Source organism: Homalodisca vitripennis, chromosome 5 (assembly GCF_021130785.1).
Source record: "Homalodisca vitripennis isolate AUS2020 chromosome 5, UT_GWSS_2.1, whole genome shotgun sequence".
Lineage (NCBI taxonomy): Eukaryota > Metazoa > Arthropoda > Insecta > Hemiptera > Cicadellidae > Homalodisca > Homalodisca vitripennis.
This window is the reverse complement of record NC_060211.1, coordinates 89,982,738-90,008,313: the sequence shown is the minus strand read 5'-3', so window position 1 is coordinate 90,008,313 and position 25,576 is coordinate 89,982,738. Positions and strand designations below refer to the sequence as shown.

Here is a 25,576-nt window from a genome sequence, read left to right as displayed (position 1 = left end):
AATTTCAATATCAATTATATTCACATGTATAAATATGGGAACTGTTTTTCAGAAATATTTATTCCATCTACACCACAGCTAGGCTTATTCTGTTATATAAAGTGTTCTATTGTTGAATTGGAATAATGCTCAATACCACTACGAATCCAAACATACCAGAATCTGTCCATCCAAAATTAATTGTAATTCAGACATCTGGGTTCAATTTAAAATTTAAATAACTACACTGCAAAGATTTGGTTACACCTGATGACATAAAATACAACCAACATATACATGGTTTTTCAACAGTACATAAATAACTCACCACGTAATCTGTTTGGGGTCCACTGTTTCGGAATGGTGAAGCTCTTTGGGTTAGTGCTACAGCTACTGACAGACTCACTGTCTGTCCTGCTGGAACTGCCATCCTCATGAGCATGTCTGTGCAGAACAGATACAGTCCAGTGATGAGTCAGTTCCAAACACAACTTATTCATTATAAACATTAAGCACATTGATTCTTTTGTAAAATATGAAAGAAGTAGTTTAAAAGTGTCAGTTCATTTTAACATGTTAGCTCACAGATTTGTAGTGCTAGAACCCTGATTTTATTTAATTATAACACAAGTTTCATTTCTCTTCTGATTTAACATTACGTTTTAAGATACAGATAAACAGCATATACTGCAATAATTTATTTAGGATATATTATATCCAACTGTGAGAGTCAGCTGGTACCTGATAGCAGAAATATGAGATGGGTTCAAAAAGTAACAGGAATCTTTTTCATTCACGGGTTTGGAAAGTCCGATGGTTGACATATTTTTTATTGTGTTCCTATTCATGCATAAGTAAATTTCCAGCTGTTTTCATCGTTTAATTTTTCAGTGGCAGTGGCTGCATAAAAGGATAGACGTGTTTTATGAACTCAGCGATTTTTGTTTGCTAAAAAATGGATCAAAGAATTTGTATACAATTTTATGTGAAAAATGAAATAAAGTGTAACCAAGCGTGGGAAATGTTAAAAAAAGACCTTTGGTGAGTCTGCTATGATTAACACAAGGGTTTGTGAGTGGTATAAACGTTTCAAAGATGGCTGTGAATACATTGAAGATGACGAATGCTCCGGACGTCCCAGCACATGAACAACCAATGAAAACGTGAAAATAGTGGAAGATATGGTTATGAAAGATCACTGTATTACGATCAGAGAAGTTACTGATGATGTTGGTATATCAATTAGCTCATGCCATGAAATTTTTTCAAATATTTTGAGTATAAAATGTGTGGCAGCAAAATCTTTTGAAAAATTGTAGAATTTTGAACAAAAACAGAATGGAAGTTGCTCAGGACTCAGTACATGAAGTTAACAAAGATGTAAAATTACTTAAATGTATTTACTTTTTGTATTTACTTGTATGATGTGTATGACAAAGATAACCTTGCTATTGAAAGGCCTCACAAAAATAAGTTTTTAAGTATTGGTTTTGTGTGTGTTTAAATGTAATTAAGTTAACAGTAGCCAATACAATCTCCATCTTCAACATGATATTACTAATGTTGTATTATATTGTTAATGTTGTATAATATTGCATTACTATTACACTGTTTTAATATGCAAGCAAAATATTATTTACAAAAGTATGATATGTTGTTAATTTTTTTATCTCTTAACTCAAATCTATTGACAAAAACAAGTTTTCACAATCGGTAATTTGTGTATTGCTGTTATTAGCTGTGAATAAACACAGCACTCACGGCAATGCAGGAATAAAATATACGTATATAAAATAGTAACTGCAAGCAAATTACTGTTTACAAAAGTACGATAATTAGTCAATAAAGTTGTTTATTTACAATTTAAATAACTATTCATCACTACTTTTAAGCAAGAGTCTTAAACGATCATTCCAACTTTAAGCTTGGTTTTTCAACAAAAGGAAGATTAGAACTTCTCAGACAACAAAACTTCAAGAAATATTTGTTTAATTCCCTTATTTTTTCAGAGTGAATATTGAGTTAAGCTCCATTTCACCCTCTGCTTAGTACAGCATCTGAATTCTGACACTGGTAAAGGTTGACTCCTTGGATGAATATGTTTAAAACAAACTCCTTGCATCATTTCGGGATCAGAGACACCCAGACTACAAAGCAGCTCAATCTGGTTACGCAGAAGCAGCATGCTATCCAGTGTAATCTAGATAAAGATGGATTCTCATTGTCTCATCAGGTGCACAATTGAATGCACACACATATATACATTCTGTACTAGTGTTAGACTTCAGACCTTACACTAAGCTGAAAGTGAAATGGAGCTTAAAGCAATTTGTTCTGTTACAAAAAATTCTTGAGCGTAGCAAGCTTGGAATTGCAAGGTCATACTTTTCATTAGCCAATTATTTTTATAACTTTATTGCATTCTTCGTAGCTTAAGTTTATCTTCTATTTTTGATCTATTGTTACATTTTATTTTATTTCTGTTTTATCTTGTTATGAATTAGATTGTTGTGCATTTCTTCGCCTTTTATTCATTGCTTATTTTGAGGTAATTAAGCTGCATAGTTGATTAATTTAGTCTTTATTAAAGTTTAACTATTAATTATTGTTATTTATTGTAATGTGTTATTTTTATACATCAAGTTTTTTATTGTTACTGCTTTACTAACCAGTGTTTCCATTGTAAATGGTGCATTCCTGTTAAATGAATAAACAAATAATAAACAGTGAAATGACTAATCAAGTTCATACCAAACAATAATATTCTCTAGGAGGAATAAAAATAACATATAGACTTGTATAAAACAAAAGTTATTAATCAAAGCTCTTTAAACAATAATATTATTAAAAAACAATAATATAAAAGCTAAGCCTAATGTAAAATGAAAACGACTTACTTCTTTTCACCACAATGGGTGGATGTTTTCCCTCGAAAAATTACTCTGTCAGGACTAAAGAAACTCGCAGATCTCCTCAACAGACTGGTTTTATCCTCAACTCTTACATCTGAATTACTTGAACCAATATAGTAGACACATTTAGTAGAATCCTTAGTGTTTCTTTTAACAGGAATTCCAAACTCTGAAAAGCAAAATTGTATTATTCTACACTGTGTATCATATTGTACATTATTAGTGGATTTGAACATATTAGTATTGGATTTTTTCTCTTTGTTTGATTTTGTAAGTCAAATACTTGCTGCAGCTGATATATTGTTATGACATTACGGTTTTAATTTGTCCCTACATTTTCAGTCTGCTTTCTCCTGCTAATCCTAAAGTTGAATTAAATATGTAATTATTTACTAATGTTTATTTTCAGAGATAATATGTTTAATTATTTAAATAATTAGCCTAGACTATAATCTGACAACTGTTTTGAATGCTACCACAGCCTTTAAAGTATAAACTTCAATAAATCTAATGTTACTTAACAATTAAAAAATATTTGATATTAAATTCTTTAAACTGTTTAGTTAAAACCTCACATTTTTCTGTCAAACTAATTACAAAATTTATTGGGGTTAAAATGTATTGGGTTTGACCTAAGATACGAGGGCAGTTTTTTAAGTAAGGGCCGTTCTCCCGTATACTGTAGTAGTTCGCGTTCCTGCCGTAACGAGCGTGCGCCCCGCCTTCCGGCATTCCTAGTGAACAATTTCATGTCAGTTGCAGCTCTGTAGCTAACCTGTATGCATCACTGTGGATCTTTAAAATGTTTAAGATTATCGAATCACCCGCCGCGTGTGAGATTCGGTCAGTGATACGATTTTTGACTGCAAGAAACATGTCGGCTGCTGACATTCACCATCAGCTTTGTGAGGTGTATGGTGCCAAGGCAATGAGTGAAGGTAAAGTGCGGAAATGGGTCCGTGAATTTAAAGATGGCTGCGAAAATGTCCACGATGAAGATCGCTCAGGCCGGCCATCTGTGATCACGGGAGATTTGTTTACTGCAGTTGACGCAAAAATTCATGAGGACCGACGGTTCACAATAACCACTCTCTCTATGAAATTTCCTCAAGTGTCCAGGTCAGTACTGTACAAAATTGTGTCAGAAAACCTAAACTTTAAAAAATTGTGCTCAAGATGGGTACCCAAACTCCTCACTAAGGATCACAAAAAAATGAGATTAAGCAGTTCTTTGACTTTCTTGACCCGCTACGACGAGGAAGGACACAACATGTTGAGTCGAATTGTCACAGGAGATGAAACATGGGTATCCCATATCACTCCTGAATCAAAGAAACAGTCATGGAATGGCGGCACACAACATCTCCAGTCAAAGTCAAAGCCAAGCAAACGCTGTCGCGGCGCAAAGTTATGGCAACTGTGTTATGTACAGGCGCGGTGTTTTGCTAGTGGACTTTATGCCGCGAGGAATGACGATTAACTCAGAAGGCTACTGCGCAACCCTGGCCAGTCTCCGACGCGCCATTCAGAACAAAAGACGCGGCATGCTGACAAAGGGAATTCTGCTCCTCCACAACAATGCAAGGCCTCACACCGCTGCTCGGACACAGGAAATGATCGACTCTTTTGGCTGGGAAGTTTTGAATCATCCGCCGTACAGCCCCAACCTTGCTCCGAGCGATTTCCACCTTTTTCGGTACTTGAAAAATCATCTTGGCGGGAAGCGCTACAATGACGACGAAGAAGTCAAGACGGCCGTGAACTCCTGGTTGTCAGAGCAGACGGCAAATTTCTTTGAAGAGGGATTTCAAAACTTAGTTTTAAGATATGATAAGTGCCTTAACAAACAAGGCAACTATGTAGAAAAATAAAAAAGTATGTAGATTCTGAAAATAAATGTATTTTGAAAAAAATAATTGTTGTTTATTTAAAAAAAAAAAAAACGGGCCTTACTTAAAAAACAGCCCTCGTATCTATGTTTAACATCTCTAACACAAAAAAATCATATTATGCTATAAATTTTTAAAAGCACAAAGATTTCTCAAATGTAACTAAAATATAGTATATGTGACTTTAAAACAAATTATTATAAGGCTGACTTTTATAATTCAAATTCTGTCATAGGTTGTATCATTCTGGTGTATTTGCTCAATTTTTCGACATGTATGTATGTAAAAATAAGCCTAAATTTGAAAAAAAAATGTATTAGAGATATGAGTGATAGAGCAATTTTTAATTTTAAGTATGACTTTACTTCAAACAAACTGGAGTATTTTAAACTGTTTTAATGATGTAGAACAAGCCTTTGATTATTTTATGGAGTTTGTTGACGATTTCTTTTGAGAAAAATTGTAAAAGTTAAAGATGTTAAGGTTAAGGATAAGCAAAAGAAGGTAAAATTAAAATGGCTCACACCTGAGCTGAAACAAATCAATGAGTACAAATTAGCCCTCTACGATAGATATAAAATTAGCAAAGGTACAGCCCAGGAACCAGACTACAAAAAAGATTATATCAAAGCAAAAAGATTGTTTAAAATACGAATAGATCAAGCCCAAACGGTTGGAGAATGAATGTTACATAGAAAAACTCTAGTAATAAGTGTAAAGCTGCTTGGGAGATAATTAAAAAAGAGTCTAATTCAACAGCCCAGAGTTCAGAGTGTATTATAGATTCTAGTACCTTTAATGATTATTTTGTTAATATTGTGAGTAGTTTAAATCTTAATAAGAGTAAAAGTGTACCTGATAATAAAGCTTTAAACCTAGTTAATAAGTATATTATACATAAAAATATTGATACAAAACCTAACTTTTAATTGGCATGAGATTAAAGCAGAAGAAGTTTTAAAACTGTGTCTCTAGATTAAGTAATTCAAGTAGTGTAGATATATATGGATTCTCGAATAAAACCATAAAAAATGTTATTGAAGGAATAGTAACACCTCTTACATGGTTATTTAATAAGATGTTGGAGCAAGGGATTTTTCCAAAGGCATTAAAGCTAACTAGAGTGTGTCCAATATTCAAGAAAGGGGACAAATCAAATCCCTCAAGTTACCGCCCAATCTCCTTAATACCTATACTTGGTAAAATATTTGAATTAAACATTAAACAGCAACTTCATTTTTACTTTGTCCCAAAATAATGTATACTGTCAAGAACAATTTTGGGTTTATTCCAGGGGGAAGTACAATCAAAGCAGTAGAGACTGTAATTGATAATATTCTAATGAGTTTTGAAGAGCGTATGACAACATCTGCTATGTTAATTGACTTAACTAAAGCCTTTGAATTGTATAGATCACCAAAATTTTAGTGGATAAGTTTCACAGTTATGGGAATTAGAAATAATGAGCTTAATTTACTAAGGTCATATCTGAATGACAGAAAACAGATGGTTGTTACAACGTAATGATAAATCTAGCTTTAAGAAATATTACCAGAGGTGTGCCTCCAAGGCTCGATCTTAGGTCCTTTTTTATTTGTAATGGCAGTCAATGATTTCTCATTCAATGTGACATGTAAGTCAGTGTTATATGCTGACGATACTACTCTGATTAACAGCACAAAACATTTAGATGAATTAATGGACAAAGAAAATCAAACATTAAAAATGGCATTAGAATGGTTTGAAGCAAAACTCACTTGTTGTAAATAGTAATAAGACGGAGAAAATAGTTTTTTCTTTAAACAATCTATTATTAGAAGAGAGTACTTCAACTGCTAAGTTATTAGGTATTTGTTTGGACCAGTAAGTTGGATTGGGCCTATCATATTGATTACCTTTGTAAAAAACTATCTAGAATAGTTTATCTTCTAAGAAAGTTAAGAAATTATGTATCTATTGAAACATTGTTATTAGTTTATAATGCTCTTTTTCAATCGCAATTAAGATATGGTGTAACTTTATGGGGAAAACAGTACTAGTGCACAAAGAGCATTCATATGGCAAAAAAAAAGCGATTAGGTCAATAAAAAAATGTATCAGACAGAGAAAACTTGTGTTCCTCTATTTAGAGAGTATAAAATTATGACACTGCCAAATCTTTATATTTACTGTTGTTTAGTAAGTGTAAAAGAAGTCCTCCCCAGCTTTACAATTAGGGAACAAGTACATGGGTTATAATACGAGGAGGAAGTATTTTTTAGATCTTCCTCAAGTAAGATTAGAAAAAAACTAGAGGTAGCCATATTTTTTATGAAAATTAAACTGTTTACAAAATTACCACAAAAATGCCATGGATTGTACCTTTAAACAATTTTAAGAGAGTATTAGAGAACTGGTTCAAGAATAATATTTATTACTCAGTCTCAGATTTTCTTAAGCAGCGATATTACATGTTTATGCTTTTAAAATTAATATTCGTTGTGTGTCCCATTGATTTGTTAAATTATAAACCGTAATTGTTTGTTTGTATTTGTTTTATTTATTCATGATATAGTATGTATTTTTTAATTTATTAACTTATCTGTATATACATAAATGAATAATTTTTTAAATTTTGTCTCTCAATGTATTTATTTAATCAGTTATTATTATTTATTTAGTTTTAATATTGTTGACTTTTAAAATTTTATTCATGTTAAATGTGTTAATAGTTATTTTATTATTGTTAATTTATATAGATCTGTTGGTTGTTTGGTTATTATTGTTATTAATTGTATAGATCTATATATTTGCTGGTAGGCTGGATTGAGTAGGTAGAATCTGAGTAGTTTGTTTTTAGTTTTAGTTTAGTGTTTTAGTTTAGAATATTTTAGTAACTTGACGAAGTCCATTGCACTATTGAATGTGTTTAAAGACCAATAAAGATCTTGAATCTTGAATCTTGTTTTAGAAATCATCAAAAGCCATTACACTTAAGTTTCTTGAAAACAGGCATTTTCACAGTTTTAGGGTTAAATGAATACTATCGAGAGTCTAATATTCATTTAACTTGCTGACTTAAAATTTATACTTCCCTTGTAATTGATACCAATAAAATGATTAAACATATATAAATCAACTGACCTTCAGCTAAAACCTGCATCGAACACATATTGGACTTGTACTTCTGGAAAAACTTGTGGTGAAGAGATGCTAACCGGAAGACACAGAAGCTTCTGAAACAATCATATTAATTACATTTTTATTGTATATTATAATTATTTGGTTGAACATAAATAAGGCAATTGTACAAATCCAACAATATGTTTTAACACGTTCACTGCGGGTGAGGTCTCGGGACATCATGTGCACATCACTTCTTTGTTTCATTAGTGTGTTCTTGGCACTTGCGCGGGATGGTTGAGGTTATGTTTGTTTTGTTGTATGGGCTAGGCTGAATTCTCATCACGTGTAGTTTAAACTTCCTGTGCTCGGCGAGTCTGTGACGTTTTATAAAAAATAAATGTCACAAGTATGGAATCAAGTTGTATACATTATGTGATCCCCATGGATTTATGTTTAAATTTTTAATTTACTGTGGAGTTTTGGACGATATGGGAGGAAAAAGGGCACGCCGCGAATGTTGTTCTGAATCTAATGAGAGAAAAACTCCACAACAGCCACAGTCTGTATATGAATACATATGAATCCACTCAATACAGGACATTTGGGTGGTTAGTAGGGATGTATATATATTTGTAAATACCTAGTTATGCATATATTTTAGCTTTCTCACAATATTTCTAGACATAAGAGACAAAATGTGTTTTTCGTGCAAATGATAGTGACAAATCGGGTGCTATGTGCACGTGAGGTCCCGGGACCTCAAGTTTTCAAAATGGCCAAAATAAACTTTTCCAAGCTACAATCAACAAATAATACCATCCCCAGTCTAGAAGAAAACATCTAACGTTAAGTTGAAACCAAAAATATATTTTAGCATATTGGGTATGTAGTGGGCTGAAATTCAGCAGTGAACGTGTTAAGGGGATTTCTTAATTTTTTTATCAAACTAGCCAGCAGTGTTTCTAAATATGTCAGTAAAAGGCAGTGTTGATGTATTTTATGGTTATAAAACATGACAAAAAGTTGTTTATTATCATCCACAGGTTGCAACCCTGGCATCTACATTAGACTCCTAAACCTGTTACCTTAGTCCACTGAGAAATCCTATACTTACTAAAAAAGAAGACATTCTTACTTGTTATTGTCCAGCTTGAACTTGTGTTTGGCCGAGTCCTGCAGAGTAGAGAGCTCGAACACCTGTTTGTTATAGCAGAGTTTCCTGATGTCCACCCACTTGTGGACCTGTGTAGGGTTTCTGGCTGAGTAGGCACTGCACATCTTCTTGAGACACACCACCACACCTTCGCTGTTGACTCCCAGCCACACTTCGGCACTAGTACCATCTGCATTGTTCTGTAGGATAGGCCAGTTAGTTTTGAACTATTGTTTTATACTTTTAAAATATAATTTTTTGTTGTAATTTTGAAATTTTCTAATAACAAGTATAAACAGATTGCAATGGAATACTTTAATGTTACTGGAGGGTTTAAGAAAGAAGCATGCATATAAAAATTCGTAAATACAAATTGCTTTTACACTAATATAGAAAGAACTAAAAGCTTAAAAAATAATATTCAATGGTAGTGAAAGAAAAATCCCTTATAGTTTACTTAATATTAACATTGTTAATTAAGGCTAACCCTATCCAGAATTTGTGGATATTTCAAGATTGCAATTAGTTTATCATTTAAATTTTTTAAATATCAAAGTTTTGGTAATAGGTTTTATTTGATTGAAACTCAATCCTTGGTGCTATATTGATTTTGTTATCCAGCTCCCCAACAAAATCTAGGAATATGGTTTGTATACTAAGTTATTAGTCATACTATACAGGGTGGCCACTCAAAACCTGTTTTAAAATTCCTGGCTTCTCCCCGCTTTACATGGTCAAAAATTTCCGATTCTCTAGTCTATTTTCAAACCAAACAAACAACTATAATTCTGTATTTAATCCTTATGCCGAGTGCAACAGTGATGGTTTATTGTCAACAACTGTATCACTGTATCACTTGCAAAAAATATCACGAAACTGTGTTGGTCTAGCAAATTTTATCGCTAGCGATATGCGATAAATGTTGTGACGATTTATTGCTACAAACTATTTTGAGCTCTTTATATAAGTTTTTATCTCTAGAGTTGAAACAACATTGTATATACACTTAACTTTCCCATCTGTAATGTTTGGAAAATACATATATCCGATTTGGAAAAATAAAGAGAACAAACAAATACCAGCACAGAGCTACTGTGGGGCAGGCTAAAGTCCAGCATTGCGAGTCAGAATTCTGCAGTGGATGAACTTTAGGTACAAGACAATGATTTCGCTGGTACACAAGGTTGGTTCAGTACAATCAACAAATAAACCGTATACTTTCATCTGAACTCTACTTAATTTATTTATATTTTGGGAGGAGGAGGCAAACCTAAGATTACCATGCTACTTAAAAAGAATTTGCCAAGATTCAAAGAAATTAATACACTTAAAACTACAAGTCATAATCTCTACCTTTTCCTTTCAAAAATAAAAATGGTAGATTATAAAATGAGCTTCAGAATATATTCTATTTAAGTATAAATGTAAGGGCATATGTCTATATTTATAGAGAATCCACTTATGTACAACACAAAGTATGGTACAGATGGAATGAAAATTAGCGGTCATCTGTTTTTTTACTGAGTAGCTAACGTCCCCGCATAGAACCAGCAGACACGATGACGTTGACAAATATAGACAAAGAAATATGAACATCAATTAAATATAGTATTTATAAATTACGTTATTTTGTTAACATATCTTTCTAAATAGTTTTTATACACAATGAACTACAAAATCGTGTTTAAATAATTGGTGATTTGCCTACTGCCGATGAGTTGTTGTTCACAAAGAGACGGAGCAGAATCTTGATGTTGAGCCAAAATAAATATAGAAAATACTAATTAAAGCTTAAATATTATTTGTTAAACTACAGTAGCTTATTAATTTGGTTATCTATCTAATACGCTTTTTCATACAGAAAGTACAAAAATGTTTAAGCAATCGGTAATTTGCGTACTGCCTATCAGTAGTAGTCCGAATAGATTTATTTGGATTCAAGATTCAGGTTGACTATATCACTAGTTGTAATATTGTGAAAACATGATTTTTTAAATGTATCTAAGCACTTCTATTGGTATCGGAATCAAGAAAAAAGAGCTGCGGTATCGAGTATTAGAAACAATCCATCCCGAGTAAAAATTCCAGGGACATCATAAAAGTTCACGCATGTTTCCCAAAGCCCAAAATTCATGCTTTTCCAGATTATCATCGTTGGTGGTAGTCCTGGTTACAGTCTCGCAAGAGTAATGCGGCTCTAAATATATCCCACTGACGGCCAATACATGAAGAATGCATCAGAAAGTTATCTGCTATGGAAGTTACCGAAGTGCAGATAGTTTGAAATATGTAGAATAAGTACCTATACACTAGTACAGAACAGTAACTTCTATTATTGCACCCAGAATAATTAATGTTATTAATTACTGGCTCTTAAATATTTTGTGTTAGCCTTTTAATGCAATAATAGAAACACCTCATCACAACACAACTACAAAGTAAATAGACACAAATGGCTGTGATTCAAGTCACAATGTCATGTCATGTTTGTTAGCCCAGATGCATTGTGTTAGATATCCAGCAATGTGTAACTTATCTGAGCATGATGGTGAACGAGATGTGGTCTAATTTATTAAACATGATTCTGGCAGCATTTTGATCAATGAAAGTTTTGCTGATGTTGACAATGGTGGATGTAAACACGCTACATGTATTCTGACTGTGGAGCAGCTCTGTGTGCAGGAAATAAACCTGTGAGTACCGGGTGACAGCACTGTTGATAACTCGGTACTTAAAGGGTTTAACAACTTAATTTATTAATTCAATAACTATTGTAACATTTATTTTTCTTGTGAAAATAATTTATGTAATAATGATATGTATAACAAGACATAGTTGACATACTGACCGTGACAGCAGAGTAGTGGTGTGTGCCATACTCTGGGAGGCGTTGTGTGTACGAGACAAACATTTCCTCCGCTCTGCCAGGATCCAGACCTTGTCGCTCCCGGTGTAGGCTCTGAAGTTCGCGGGTGACCACAGACTCCCCTTCCCTCCACATCCCCTCCGGCAGGTAGTGCTCTAGCAGGAAGTAATCACCACACCCATGTTCCTAGGCCACAATTATCCAGTAAAAACCATACAAAAAAATTTGGTAATTCTTTAGTCTATTTAACAATTTAATGTCCACACACTAAATAAATGTTTAAGTAAAAATTGTAGTACATTAACCCCTCAACGCGTTTTGCCGTACTAGGTACGTCATGACACTTTTACTTGAGATCGCGTTTTGCCGTACTGAGTACGTCATGGAGTAGTCGGTTATTTTTGTAGCTGTAACAGACGACTATCGAATGTTTTCAATGAAAAATGTATACCAATCGCAAGAAGAAGATTCAAACTTTCGATTAATTGAGTCGATATCTCGAAAAATCGATCTTTAGAAAAAATATCTGAGAAATCAGCTGCATTCAAGACGACGTCATTGCCGTGCAGCCGATCGTTTGTCAGCTTACGTTTGTTGTTGTTTACAGTCATTGTTAGTGTGATGGTTATGTTCAAGTTCAACTGACATATTTTTGTGTGTTTTACGTTCCTTTGTTTAGTTATTATTATTAGTTTTACAAGCTAACTATATTGTTTTGAAGAAGGAAATCCCGCTTTGACAGGAACAATTTGTTGTGTTTTATAAACATGAGTTGGGGATGGTTTGTAGGTTAGCTAGCTTTTAGGGAAATTAACCTAAAGTAGGTTAATTTTGTTTAATTTGGCTAATTTTAAACACTAACAACATAGAAGTATAATAAAATAATTATAAACTTGGGTAATTTGCTTATATTATTTATAAAACACGCGTTGAAGGGTTAAGAGAATGAATAAAAGTATATTGAAAAACCCAGATGATGTACGTTAATAGAAGCCTGTCAAATTATTTGTTTTCATTGTATCATATATTTTCATAATTGTATCTAAAACGACATAATAAAAAAATACTGCACTAATGAAAAGAAATAACAATAATAAATCATATTCAATACAATTATGCACTAATACAATGTGTAATATTGATTTAATACCAATATTATCCCATCACAGCCCTCCACTCTCCATTTTTCTGCTAATAACTACAGATGGACACTTAACGAAAAACCATTATAAGAGTGCTGGTTTTGATATGCTGAAAGTTTTACTATGCTTAAGTTGAAGTAGCTGAAATGGATATAAAATATATCATATTATATACACATATTAGTGATGGGTTAAAGCCAAATTTTTATATTCAAACTCAGTATTAATGGTTAAGATTTTACAATTACGTTTGGTAAAGGGTGAGAATGTTACTGGATATTACCCATTATGTAACATGTCCATCACAAAAGTGTTGAGTCTACGCACCATGAACATGATACTTCAATACTCAGTTCAGTAAAAAAAGAGTATTAATTAATAAACTCTTTAACACAGTTGTTTTATTGTGCACAATGACCTCATTGGTAGGATATTTCAGGGAAAAGTTAGTGATAAACATAGAGATTTAGTAATGATTTTGTATCTTACCTTATTTTTGTCAGAATTTCTTGATTTTTTTCAATAAAATACCCTTAATCATGAATCTAATAAAATACAGTGAATCTATGATATTAAGATATGATTATTTTTTATGGTTATAATTATTTATTATTATTAGATAACAAATAAATATTTCCCATCCAGCAGTCCATTTTGCAGCCCCGACTTGTCATCTTTAAAACTTCGGGATAATATGTCTCAATCTCAAACATCCTCTCATCATACACATTTTAAATTCACATAGCAGGTAAAAAGATACAGGTTTTATAAAAGTTAGTGTACTTGCAAGAGTTACAGTGTAGTTTGAATATTCTCCCATGTATTACTATGTACAAGACATTGTAATCACCTCAACATTGAAGTCTCCAAACTCAGCTTGCAAGGCCAGTCCTGCCAATAACATCATGTCCTTGGTCTCACACCGCAGTTGTCGCTCAAGCAGACAGCGTCGCAGCTGCAGGTAGAGCAAATGTTTCCAGCTCCAACACCTGCCACAATTTCTTTAATGTAACTGAATATAACATTCAAGAAGATTGTAGAGGCTAGGAATGTCAATATAAAAACAGACTCGGATTGAAGTCTACAAAAAGTCTAAATAAATCAACAATTATTATGGTCACAATTTAAAGACAGAGTAAATTACTGTTATTTCCCCCTCAAGAAGGTAAACATTAGTACAGTCACCACCAGTTGAACACTGAATACACAACTCTTGGATGAACACTGTGTATGCTGTTTATTGGGTCAGTTTGAGGTTTTCTATTCGATATTGGGATCAAGGTACAGCATGATTTGGGAATCCACTAATGGCAGAACTGCTTCTCTATAATTAACTCATTACATATGACTTTTAATATTGTATCATAATTTAGGGGAAAGTAGTACCATACTGGAGAGGACATTAATGTCTATTTACTAATAATTATTAGCAGTGTTTGGTGTTAATTTACCTGAATCCTCTGAGTGGAGTGAGGAAGAACTTGACCTTGAGGTAAAGTGTAAAACTGTAGTAAGGGTGGTGTTTCTGTGAGCTGTTACCCCAGCCTGACGGAGCCATCTTGTGTAATCTAACTTCTGGAGGAAGAAACACAAAGTCACCGGACACAAGCACAGCTAGTCCCAGTGTGAAGTTCTCCGAGATGCCTTCACTCTCCACAATTACCTAGAACAATATTTTAATAGTAACCTGCAATTTTCATACCTACTCTTTGTATTAAATGTTTCTATTGTAACATAAATATATATTTAAAAGATTCTCTAAAATCATTCCAGAGGAATCTAACGCAGTAATAACAATTTTACAAATAAAATAGAAAATATTGCACAGATTACTTAATTACCTCAAATATTTGCGCAGCAGTAGTTGAAGAAGGATCACATGTAATTTCGACTTTCTGCCCATTCAACAGAATGACAACTAATTTTCTCCTAAGAGCAGGCTGAAAAACAAAAACAAATAAAAAATTGTAATATTACCCATCATATCATAAAAACACCATTGTACTTAATCAATATACTACTTGGTACTTTTATAAGAGAAGACTTATTAACACCAATTAAATATACATAACCTTAAGTAAGACTAATTAATATGTTTTCAACAATTTAATGAATTATCAGTGATTTAAAATGTCAGAGTTAAGAATTTTTGTACTCTTAAGACAAGAAGCTGAGGAATTGCACTTAGTCTTAAAAGGACATTTCCAGAAAGAAGAATTTTTATTGCCATATTTTTATTATTATTAACACAAACAGTGTAATTAGCAAACTCATAGGCTTTGCACTGCTTCTGGAGTGACAGGATATCCCGAATAGGTAAGGTTGGGGGTAGGGGACGCTTTCTGCAGAGATCTAAGAAGAAGGATTTTGAGTATTAATCTCAGTCATATCTCCTTAGAAGAAGAGGATAACAACTCTGTACCAGCCTCTCCAGTCTAAACGGTGAGAGATGACACACCCTTATGTCAAGGCTAGAAACAGCCTTTAACCCATTGCGGATCGTGAAAACGGTGCGCGCGCGGGCCTTAGAGTACGAATTAATCCGTATTACAACGCAGCACCTGCAGTGTTTGCACGCCTACCTGCCTGCTTAGCGCGCTCGCTAATTATACATGTTTTGTTTGTTTATGTTGTTATTTATGTTATATAAACATTATACAGATCATATTAGACAAGTATATTATACTAGAATAAATTTAAAAATACAGGCACGTAACATTTTTACCTACGTTTTTTGCGTGTTGTAGCTGCTTGATGTAGGACGGATCAAATGTTTTACACAATAAAAAAAAATGTTCTAATAAAACTGTCACTTCAAGAAACAACTAATCTAATATTTACAAAATATTTACACTGTATTTAGACTGTATTTTGTCTTATTATTTTATTATTATGAGATTATTATTATTATTTTATTATTATTATGAGACTGTCTACAATTTTATTACTGAACTTTATACGGAGTTTACCTACAGAAGCAGCAGCAGGTGGAGTAGGTGAGTTGGACTCTTCCCTCAGGACCGGATCCGGAGCGGTTGAAGGGCCAGGTTGAGGTTCATAAATATCCTCGGAAGCACTAATTTGAGCGTTTTTATTGATATTGAAATTATGTTGTAATAGAGTTTCCACATCCGGTGGTGTCCCAGGAACAATGTCTGAAATAGTCTGAACATCTGAATCATGGTCACTAGCCCGCTCATCACTGTCAACATTAGTATCTGCGTAATTATGAAAAGGTGGACAAATACACGTGATAGAACCGTCTCCATCCTCTATAACACTATCGATATCACTTTCGTCACTTCCACTTTCTAATAATAGTCTATCTAATTCAGATGATTGTAAATTGTCACCCATTTTATTTACGTACACGCACACGAGGCAAAGGAAAATCGAACACCACGGCTGTACGCCTCAGACAAACAATTTGTCGCAAATAATAACGTTATTGACCGATAACGAGGGGAGTATTTGTGGACGAGTACCAGAGATAAGATAGGAAGCCAGTCCAGGAAAACAGACTATAAATATCTCCGAGGCTTATAACAGCGATAAGCGTTCAAAACAAATGAGTCATCCGTACCACGTCATCCGCGTGAGGGTCACGTCATTGTGCTTTTGGTCCACGCCTTGCTCCGCGTCACCCTCACGTCGTTGATCCGCAATGGGTTAACTCTTAGAAAGCTCTACCAACTCCAACAGTCATCCCTACAGTAGACTAAATCTATCGATCAACCCTTACACTCCAATACAGTTGGGGGATCCCCAGGATAGAGACTCAGAACAGAACCAGCCACTACACATGGCATGCTGATTTGATGGAACAATTGATTACAAGTGAGCTAAGTGGGAAATCTGTTATGAGCTAACAAAGTGGCCTGCCAAGCTCTAAGGGTTAAGGGTCAATCTCCTGTTAGTTTTATTCTGCACTTTCTTCAAAAACTATAGATATGTGCAGAGAACCAAACAAGTGTAAGGTGAAGGGTTGGTAGGAAACAAGGTGACATTTCTAAGGTAACATTGCTAAAACCGTATATTACAAGTGGTTTTGCACACACAGATTTTTTGAATTTTAGAATGCACAACAAAACTTTACGCATATTTTCCTAATAATTTGTTATTAATATAATACCTAACCAAAATCTAAATGTAAAACATATGTAGTCATCCGAAGAACTTCTTAATATTTTATTGGAGCCATATTTCACTATTTATAACTAAATATGAGAACAAGAAAACAACAGAGTCCAAACAATTAAAGTAGGGTCAATTCCCTTTAAAAATGTTTTATTTAATTTCCTTAAGCGTTCTTGGTTAGTTATAAAATAAATTAATATTGTTAATTTTAGTACATTATTCTAATAATACATTTCCAGTACAATCCATAAGAGTTTATATTAAGGTTCCAGCTCTAGGTCAAACGCACACCACTGGTCTAGATGGCTCAGTGTAGAGTAATGCAAAGTAATATTTCTCTACCACATGATTCTGAATAAACCAATTCTCTCATAAAGTCTAAATTGAGTTTCATCATGAATTTTAAAAATAACAAAAACAATAAAATTAAGTTACGTAGGACTAATGTTTCAGTGTATTGTATAGTAGCTTTAACCCTCCCACGCCATAGATGGATATATTAGAATGGTAGACTTTGACCAAAACGTCAAATACAGTTATATCCGATATAATACATCATGTCTCTTGGAGAGTTTTTTAGTTAGCCACAAAAGGCCTTCAAAATGGCCGGTGCACGCTCCGTGCTTATCGCGGTTGCCAAGGAAGTATTTATAAACGACCTTCTCACTTTGTCTATCTCTCGACCACCTGCTCATCAGTTCTGCGTCTCCTATAGAGCCATAACCAAACATATCCGTGGTGTGTATTACTGTTTTCTCTGTTGTCACGAGTGCGCGTCTACTACGTATCTCGTTATTCTTCATCGTACAAATTTTACCTTTTATAATTTAGTTATAATAAAAGTTAGCTTTCAACTTAAAGCAACAAATTTTGTTTACTTGTCTTGGCATTATAGGAAAGTATTTATTAGTGGCGTGTCAAGGATTAAAACTGAAAGTAGGTTATATGGTATGGTCTACCCGTTATAAATAGCACTCATTAGTCCTAAAACTGTTTACCTTGATGTCTCCAATGTGTATAATGCGGGGTGGGTTAGCAGCCCTCACCACAAACTCTGGGCCGATGCAAGTGGTGGGACCTCGGTACTTGTCCTGTCGGGGGTTGCTTCTGTCCACATGGTACAGTCGCGATGGTGCCCGCTGCACGGGGTGACGCTTCTTCTCCACTCTGGAATACATCATCAGTTAGCCACAAACAGTGTTTGGTGTTCATTACATAATCAATAATTATTATTATCTGTCAGACTCTAACGTGTTAATTAATTGCTGCACAAGATTTTCAATCTTGCCTGAAATTCCAACCAAAATAAACATCTGGATTAACCATTTTATATTTGTTTTTTTATTACTAAAGAATGATTATATACCATAATTAACCTCTGTCACATTGACATTCCTGTATAACAATATATAATAGGAGCAAATTTTGTACATATGGTGATTAAAAAAAACCTTGCAAAGTGCTGAAAAAAAGGGAAGACCAACATTTAACATTGTACAGGTCTAGGGTTAATATAAAAATAATTAATTATGTTTACAGAAATTAAATATTGGACCAACTGGTACAATTATTAAAATTGAAACACCCCAACTACAAAATATGTATTTTTTAAAATGTAACTTTATATTAGGTATAAGGATATATTCTGGAGCTGCTAATTAATGTTAAATTATCTTTTTTTTTTCTTCTAAGATTCTCAGTCTGGGCAGTGTCTTGTCACAGTAACTCTGCTGCAATTCAGTGAAATTTATTATTACATTTATATAATTTGTATGCTATTAGATTTGTAATAAAATCCATAAAAATGTTATTCCTGTATTCTTTAGTAAAATTGCTGGTTTTTAAGATATTCAAAAGTTGAAAAGTTATAATGGCCGCCATTTTGTAATTAAAGATAATATTGTAATATGTTTTGTCGTAAGTTGTCTTGTTTCCATAAACGGTACATTGGTATTATCCAGAGGCCACTAGGCCTATTTTTAGACAAGTTTTCCTTATTGGGGACCAAAATAAACTTCGTTATATGTTACTAGTTCTTTCCTAGTTTCATTATGAATCGAAAAATACCTGATGAGTCGTACTTCCTATCACCAAATTGCCATCAAGTAGGTCTAGACATGAGAACCTAGAAGTAAGCCTAGACGGATGGAATCACTTGTCACTATCAAATCATTAATTATTGTTCTTTTAGCTTTTGTTTACATTGATTATTGCCCACTCGACTAATTTATAATTTCATCATGAATGATTATCTTCACCTCTGGGATTAACCTTGAACTGAAGAGGAAGTTTTTAATTCCTTCCAGAATGGCATTTATTGCCTAAAACAAAAGTGTGCGCCAATACAAAAAAAATTAAACTGTATTTTCGAATGAAATACCTGTTCTGGCAATGTAATTTGTCCCAGAATAATTCCAAGAATTGGTACTTGATTTCAAGATATTACATTTATCCTACACCACAATGGTTCATTTTATATATTTTTCGGCTGAGGAACAAAAACCAGTAAAATGGTGTGAGAAACAGTTGGATATGTCTGGAAAAACTGTTGTCGGTGGGAATTATGTGTGTTTTCAGTGGAAAATAAGAACTGTGGGAAAATTGGCGGACAAGGAAAAATTGTTGACATTGACTTTGCGGACTTCACTAAGCAGAAAAGTAATGTTAATAGAGTGTTGCATCAGCCATAGGTATTGGGCAGTTTGCACCGTGCAACAGACCAACAATTTCTAATCAAAGTTCCGAAACATGATGCAAAAATATTAACAAATTAAATTAAATTTGTTAATATTTTTGAACTAATATTGAACTAGGAACAAAAATTGTCTGATTATTGGTAAGGTTCTAACTAAAGAACTCAAGAAAGCAGGATTTATAAATTTTACGGTAAACCACAAGTACCATTTCAAAGGTCTAGAAACTGGTCAAATACCCAACAGGTAGAATGGATGTGGTGAAGTGCTAAATGGAGAAATAAGATGCAAAAAGGTACCGCTCGTCATCATAATTTAGATTCATATTTGACGGAATATATATGGCGATTGGAAGTATCGGTGACTGGTGGTGATGCAATCAACTCGTTTCTAGCTAATGTCGCTTTCTTTTGGAAGGCAGAATACAATTGCCATTCATTGTTATGACTTGTAAATTTCAAAATAGATTAAATAAAGTCTGTTATTTTTCATACTGAAGGTTATGTTGGTATCTGATAAATACAATTGTCTAAAAATGACGGCCTCCATAGATAGACATTTAACTCAAATTTGATAGGATTAAATTTACTAGTTTCTAAGATAAAAATATTTTATATCACACACATACCTACAGATGGGAAACTAAGCACCAGAGACCCATATTCATATGGTGAAATGTGTTTGTCTTCAGCAATTATGTGATATACCTTTGTCCAGAGAGTTATAGAACACCCTGTTTAACTAATTAATAATCCAGTTTATGGAAATAAGGTACAATTAGGCCTATACGATTTAATCTTTAAAAACACCTATTTCATGTTGTTTTATAAAATAAAAAATGTATTACACACCTATTTATTTGGAGAGTCCCTTTCCCTTGAGGAGAAGGCAATGTCGATCCCCTGTCCTGAGGTGGTACAAACCCTTGCAGACCAGCCCGGGGCCATGTCCCACATCCATTCTGTAATCACAATTGAATTGTTTAAGTTACCTAATTAAATTTAATAATATATTGCCCCACTTAATTGTCTACGAAAATCATTTTTTAAATTTGGAAATACACAGGGTTTTTTAAACACAAGTATCCTTAAAGAAATAACGCATAATTTTTAAAATAGTAGATTTGTTACAATAAACTTCAGTTTTGAGAGAATCTAAATCATAACATATTAATCCAAGTTCTCACGTTGAATCAATCTGTGTCATGAAAACTTTTCATTCATTCTGGCTCACATTAAATAAAACATAGCTAACACAGTTTCATTAAAACATAAATGCATTTGAATGTTAAAAATAAAATTATTCATATTTTATTTGCCTTTTTTAAAATTAAAAAAAAAAAAAAACTTGTACTAGATTGCACAATATATTATGAAATCATTGAATTTTGCTCAGTGTGTCATTGAAAAATGTGGTATAGTCATATAGGTCTAATATAAAAGCATAAATGTAGCAAGATTACAACAAAATACTTAGATAAATCTCTCTTAGCCTCCTAAGACAAAATTCTATTTTCTGTGTAGCACAGGAGTTAACTTTACCCTTTCAATTCCAACATCTGATCCTCGTACAAGGTGAAGCCTCTTATGAGGTGTTATACTCAACAGAATGGAGCAACAAAATGACTTTATAAATAGATAACAACTCATTTATTAGCATACGTAGTATATGATTTTATGGTGTATATCAAGAGTTTCAACCCGAATATTTGGTCAGTGTGACGCAGTGTCCACACTATTAGTACCGATGCGTAACAGTACCAACAGAGTACTTTTTACTAAAAAACGTATTTTTCATGAAAGTTATTAGGTCTATATTCCGTAATTATAATGCTAAATGAATGCAATGGACTAAACAAAATTAAGTTTGGGATTTGGGTGCTATAGCCTGAAATAGGGCTGGGCTTGAACATGCTAATCAGTATTTATTGATAGTATAGATCGGTTTAATTATGCAATACCATGTGTTAATATCGATATTAAAAAATTGGGCCCACATATCACACTCTACTATTAATTCTTGCACAGGCAAAGTTCAAGCCTGGAAACATAATTCAATTGTGTTAAATGTTATACCGTGTTTGGTTATGAAAATGTTGGGGTTCACTTCAATAAGTCACCTACACTCGTTATTCTACTTATATTATCTAATGGATTGATTGTTTTTATCCGAATGAATAATTCAATATTACAATTTTTGAACATATGATTTCAGCTTGGTAAGTAAGTAGTAGTTTTTAATGCAAGCAATAAACAGCAAGAAATAATTAATTTTTGGAGAATTTAAAAATTGCGATTAATATGAGGAAATTATATGAGATATTTCCATATATATACATGTGGGTTTGGTTCCTGATTACTCATGGGGAGAATAATTTCCTCCACTTCACAAAAGTGGTTGCTCACTGTTATCTGGGGAAACTATTAACTTTTACTTATGTAGGCCATAATTGGTTTTGTTATTTCGTAATGTTATAGTTACAATTATGTTATTGAAATTGTAATGTAATAATCTAGTTTTTAATGTATTTGCTGATTCCCCAGAAATGCTGATTCCTCTGTTTTCTAGACCAATGGACTATTAAAGACATAACTTAAAATCAAAATACTTTAATAAATTCTGTTATGTTTTATGCTATGTTACGTTTTAGATATTTATTTTTGTTGATCATTTATATATTTTTATATGCGAGTTAAAATTTGTTGTTCTAGTCTGGTTGCATTGTTCTTCTACAGTACATTTTTTATATCTATATAATGTAGTAACTTAATAGCAACTGCATGTTTTCTTCAAACTTGCAAATTTGTATAATTTATAAGTTGGCGTATTTATTAATTAATATTTATAGAAGTATTGTCGTTTTGCTAACTTGTATTATGCATGTACTTATTGGAATCAATTGTAATAATGGCTGCTGCCGTTGGAAATAAATAAATAAATTGTGTGCAAATATTGTCTGCGACAATCTACAATTTTTGTTATGGAAATGAAAGCATACTATTATAAGGAATTATTAAAAGTGAGTTAAGATCGTTTTAGGTAACATAGGTTGGGTAAGGTACTATAAGCGGACCCAGTTTTTTATATTGAAATTGGCAAACGATATTACTTCATTATAACCATTGATATAATCAATCGATACTGATTAATTATTTTGAACAATAATTAACTAAAATATCATATATCAACAGCTGTAAACACTTTCAAACAATACACGTAAGGTAATATATCAATTATACATAAGTAAATTGTTTTGTTTTGATATCAATTAATTATGTGCTTGTTTGTAAGTAATACGTAGCTCCTAGTCATTCATCAGTTTATGCATGTTAGCCACCACTTATAAATTTTTCATTGTATATTTTTTTATGTATTGGGTTTCTCCCGTTGAAATAAATAAATAAATAAAATTTGATAATTAAAAATTGCAGTCAATTTTAGAAAACTAAACGACATTGTTTTGAAAAATGATAAGACATGTTTTTTCGTGGCTTCAACATGGACTCGTACCGAAAAACCCATTGTGTGAAATTTGTGGGAAAGAAACAACTCTAACTGTGAGAGGAGCAAATATGGTCGTCTTCAGTTTTCCTAATTCTGGTAATAATAATTTGTTTGATCATTGTAAATATTAAATTCATATTTTAATTTAAAACATATGATTGTTATTTAGGACTATAGATACTTTTATATCAATTGATAGTCTAGAGTTTGAAATGTGAATATTAGGTATCAATGATTACATTCTTCTATATAAAAAACCGGGTCCGCTTATCGTACCCTACCTACTACTACTAGGTAATAAAGTAAACATTATTCAGGATTGGGTCTAGTCTAGGCTATTCACTTCTGGTCTGGTTGCATTCAAAAGTAATAAAATAGCCTAAGCATAGTGTAATGAAGTATTTTTCTGTGGAGATTCTTCTGTATACTTTCTTATCCCATTGTAGGGTAAATAACAAAAACATATGGTCAATACTACAAAAACCTTTGTTACTTAGCCTAATTTCAAAAACATTCCAACTAACAAAAAATAGAACCAAAGATTACAAGGTTATGTAAAGATACATTTATGCTCTAAGTGATAATACTCACGTTTGGATTATTATGGTCTACAGCAGCCATTTCGCATTACCAATAGGAACTAATAATCTGGCCTTAGGCTAGGACAAGAAATCTCTGAAACAAAAATTCCTAGGTTGGGAACCACACAAATAAGCATATTTTAATTTGATTTTACCAACACTTTTTAGCGTTGTCAATAAAAATTGATTAGTTTTTGAACCTCCAAATTATAATAAAATAAAACATCGATAATGTTCAATATTACTGAAAATTAGACACTCCAACAACCATGTAAACAAACAATAGATCCAGCCAGATAAACAAAACTCAAACTACTTGACACTGTTTGACTGTTGTTTAATTTTTTTGCCCTTTTTTATTTTAGACACAAAGACATCAGAATATCCAATATAACAAAATAATAAGACCAATCCAAAATTATATTCACTATATAAGAACCAATATCTATTTAGTACAAATTTAAGGTTTTAACTGATCAATTAATATGATTAACCATTTCTGTATGGAAATAATAAGGATCTAGTAGAATGTTTGTAGGGGAGTCCTTTAGAATATTGAATAAAAAAAAATCTATATGGTAAAATTTTATTCTTGTACTTCCCCTTATACATCTGTTGATGTATGGAAGACTCCAAGATGAAGTAATGAAAATTATAAAAAAGAAACAAACATGTTCTAAATGGACATTTTAATATATTACTCTTATAAAACACATTGCAAGGCACTTAATTAACCATTATAAAAATACAATGTGAAATTTTCCATACAATGCGGGCAGACTGGCTTCTTCATCACATATAAATCAGGTGTTTCTTGTCGTCACATTACCTCAAACCGAATGATGGCTTCTTCACTACAAATAAAAAATTCACATCTCTACAGCTATCCTAACAGAGCAGATCGCTCATATGGTTAGGATGCAAGTTCACCCGAAGAAATGTTTATATACATTTCTTTTACAAAGTGAAGACAAAATGCGGAGACATTTGAAAGTGTATATAAAAGTGTTATAATGTTAAATGCACCGACTATTAAGCTTCATATCACATTGAGCTTATCCTTTTTTCAGTTCCTAAATTCAGTAGTATTTAGACTAGTGCTTAGTACATGACGTTATGGAATATTCCACGTCAAGAAATACTACTATAAAAATCAAATCAATATTTTCTCCAACCCAGATCTGATGCTGATATTATACAGGGGGATCAAATAATACTTCTATTGTCCAGGATCTGTGGGACATAAAAACTTGTAATGTGACTAGAAATTGTGCGTTATGGAGGCAACTACTAAAACTAACAATACATATCTGTTAGCCCTTTCTCACATTTAGTCTATGCTGTAAGAAAAAGAAAGGTCACGAGTGATTTCATGCCTTAATTTCAATAACATACCAGCAATCATCAATAGGTACCTATTCTTGATGCTACAACTGAATGAGTGAAAGATAGACTTGTTCCAATAAAGGGTAATAACGGAGCACATCTCAACGTTTATTCCATACCATAACAGCATCGTATAGTTGACCTCTGGATTAATACAGCATCCTAATATGAAGAAATGTTATAAAATACTTTCGTGTGTATTATTATGGCAAGTAATTCGTTCACAAAT

The 25,576-nt window shown here is 32.7% G+C and overlaps 1 protein-coding gene across 2 annotated transcripts in view; it reads right to left on the bottom strand.

The window, feature by feature from the left end:
- LOC124362493 (tyrosine-protein phosphatase non-receptor type 13-like) overlaps positions 1-25,576 on the bottom strand; it is a 55,768-nt gene that overhangs the window by 18,891 nt on the left and 11,301 nt on the right. The window contains exons 2-12 of one of the 2 annotated variants that reach the window (XM_046817049.1): positions 23,972-24,055; positions 20,728-20,837; positions 18,182-18,350; positions 14,888-14,986; positions 14,498-14,709; positions 13,897-14,035; positions 11,887-12,090; positions 9,021-9,238; positions 7,904-7,995; positions 2,877-3,060; positions 308-423 (exon numbers count right to left, since the gene is read on the bottom strand). In XM_046817049.1, coding sequence (XP_046673005.1) covers positions 308-423; positions 2,877-3,060; positions 7,904-7,995; positions 9,021-9,238; positions 11,887-12,090; positions 13,897-14,035; positions 14,498-14,709; positions 14,888-14,986; positions 18,182-18,350; positions 20,728-20,837; positions 23,972-24,001 — 1,573 coding nt within the window. In that variant the 5' untranslated portion in view covers positions 24,002-24,055. Of the gene's footprint in view, positions 1-307; positions 424-2,876; positions 3,061-7,903; positions 7,996-9,020; positions 9,239-11,886; positions 12,091-13,896; positions 14,036-14,497; positions 14,710-14,887; positions 14,987-18,181; positions 18,351-20,727; positions 20,838-23,971; positions 24,287-25,576 lie in introns of those variants that run through there. The other variant, XM_046817048.1, reaches the window with a different exon arrangement.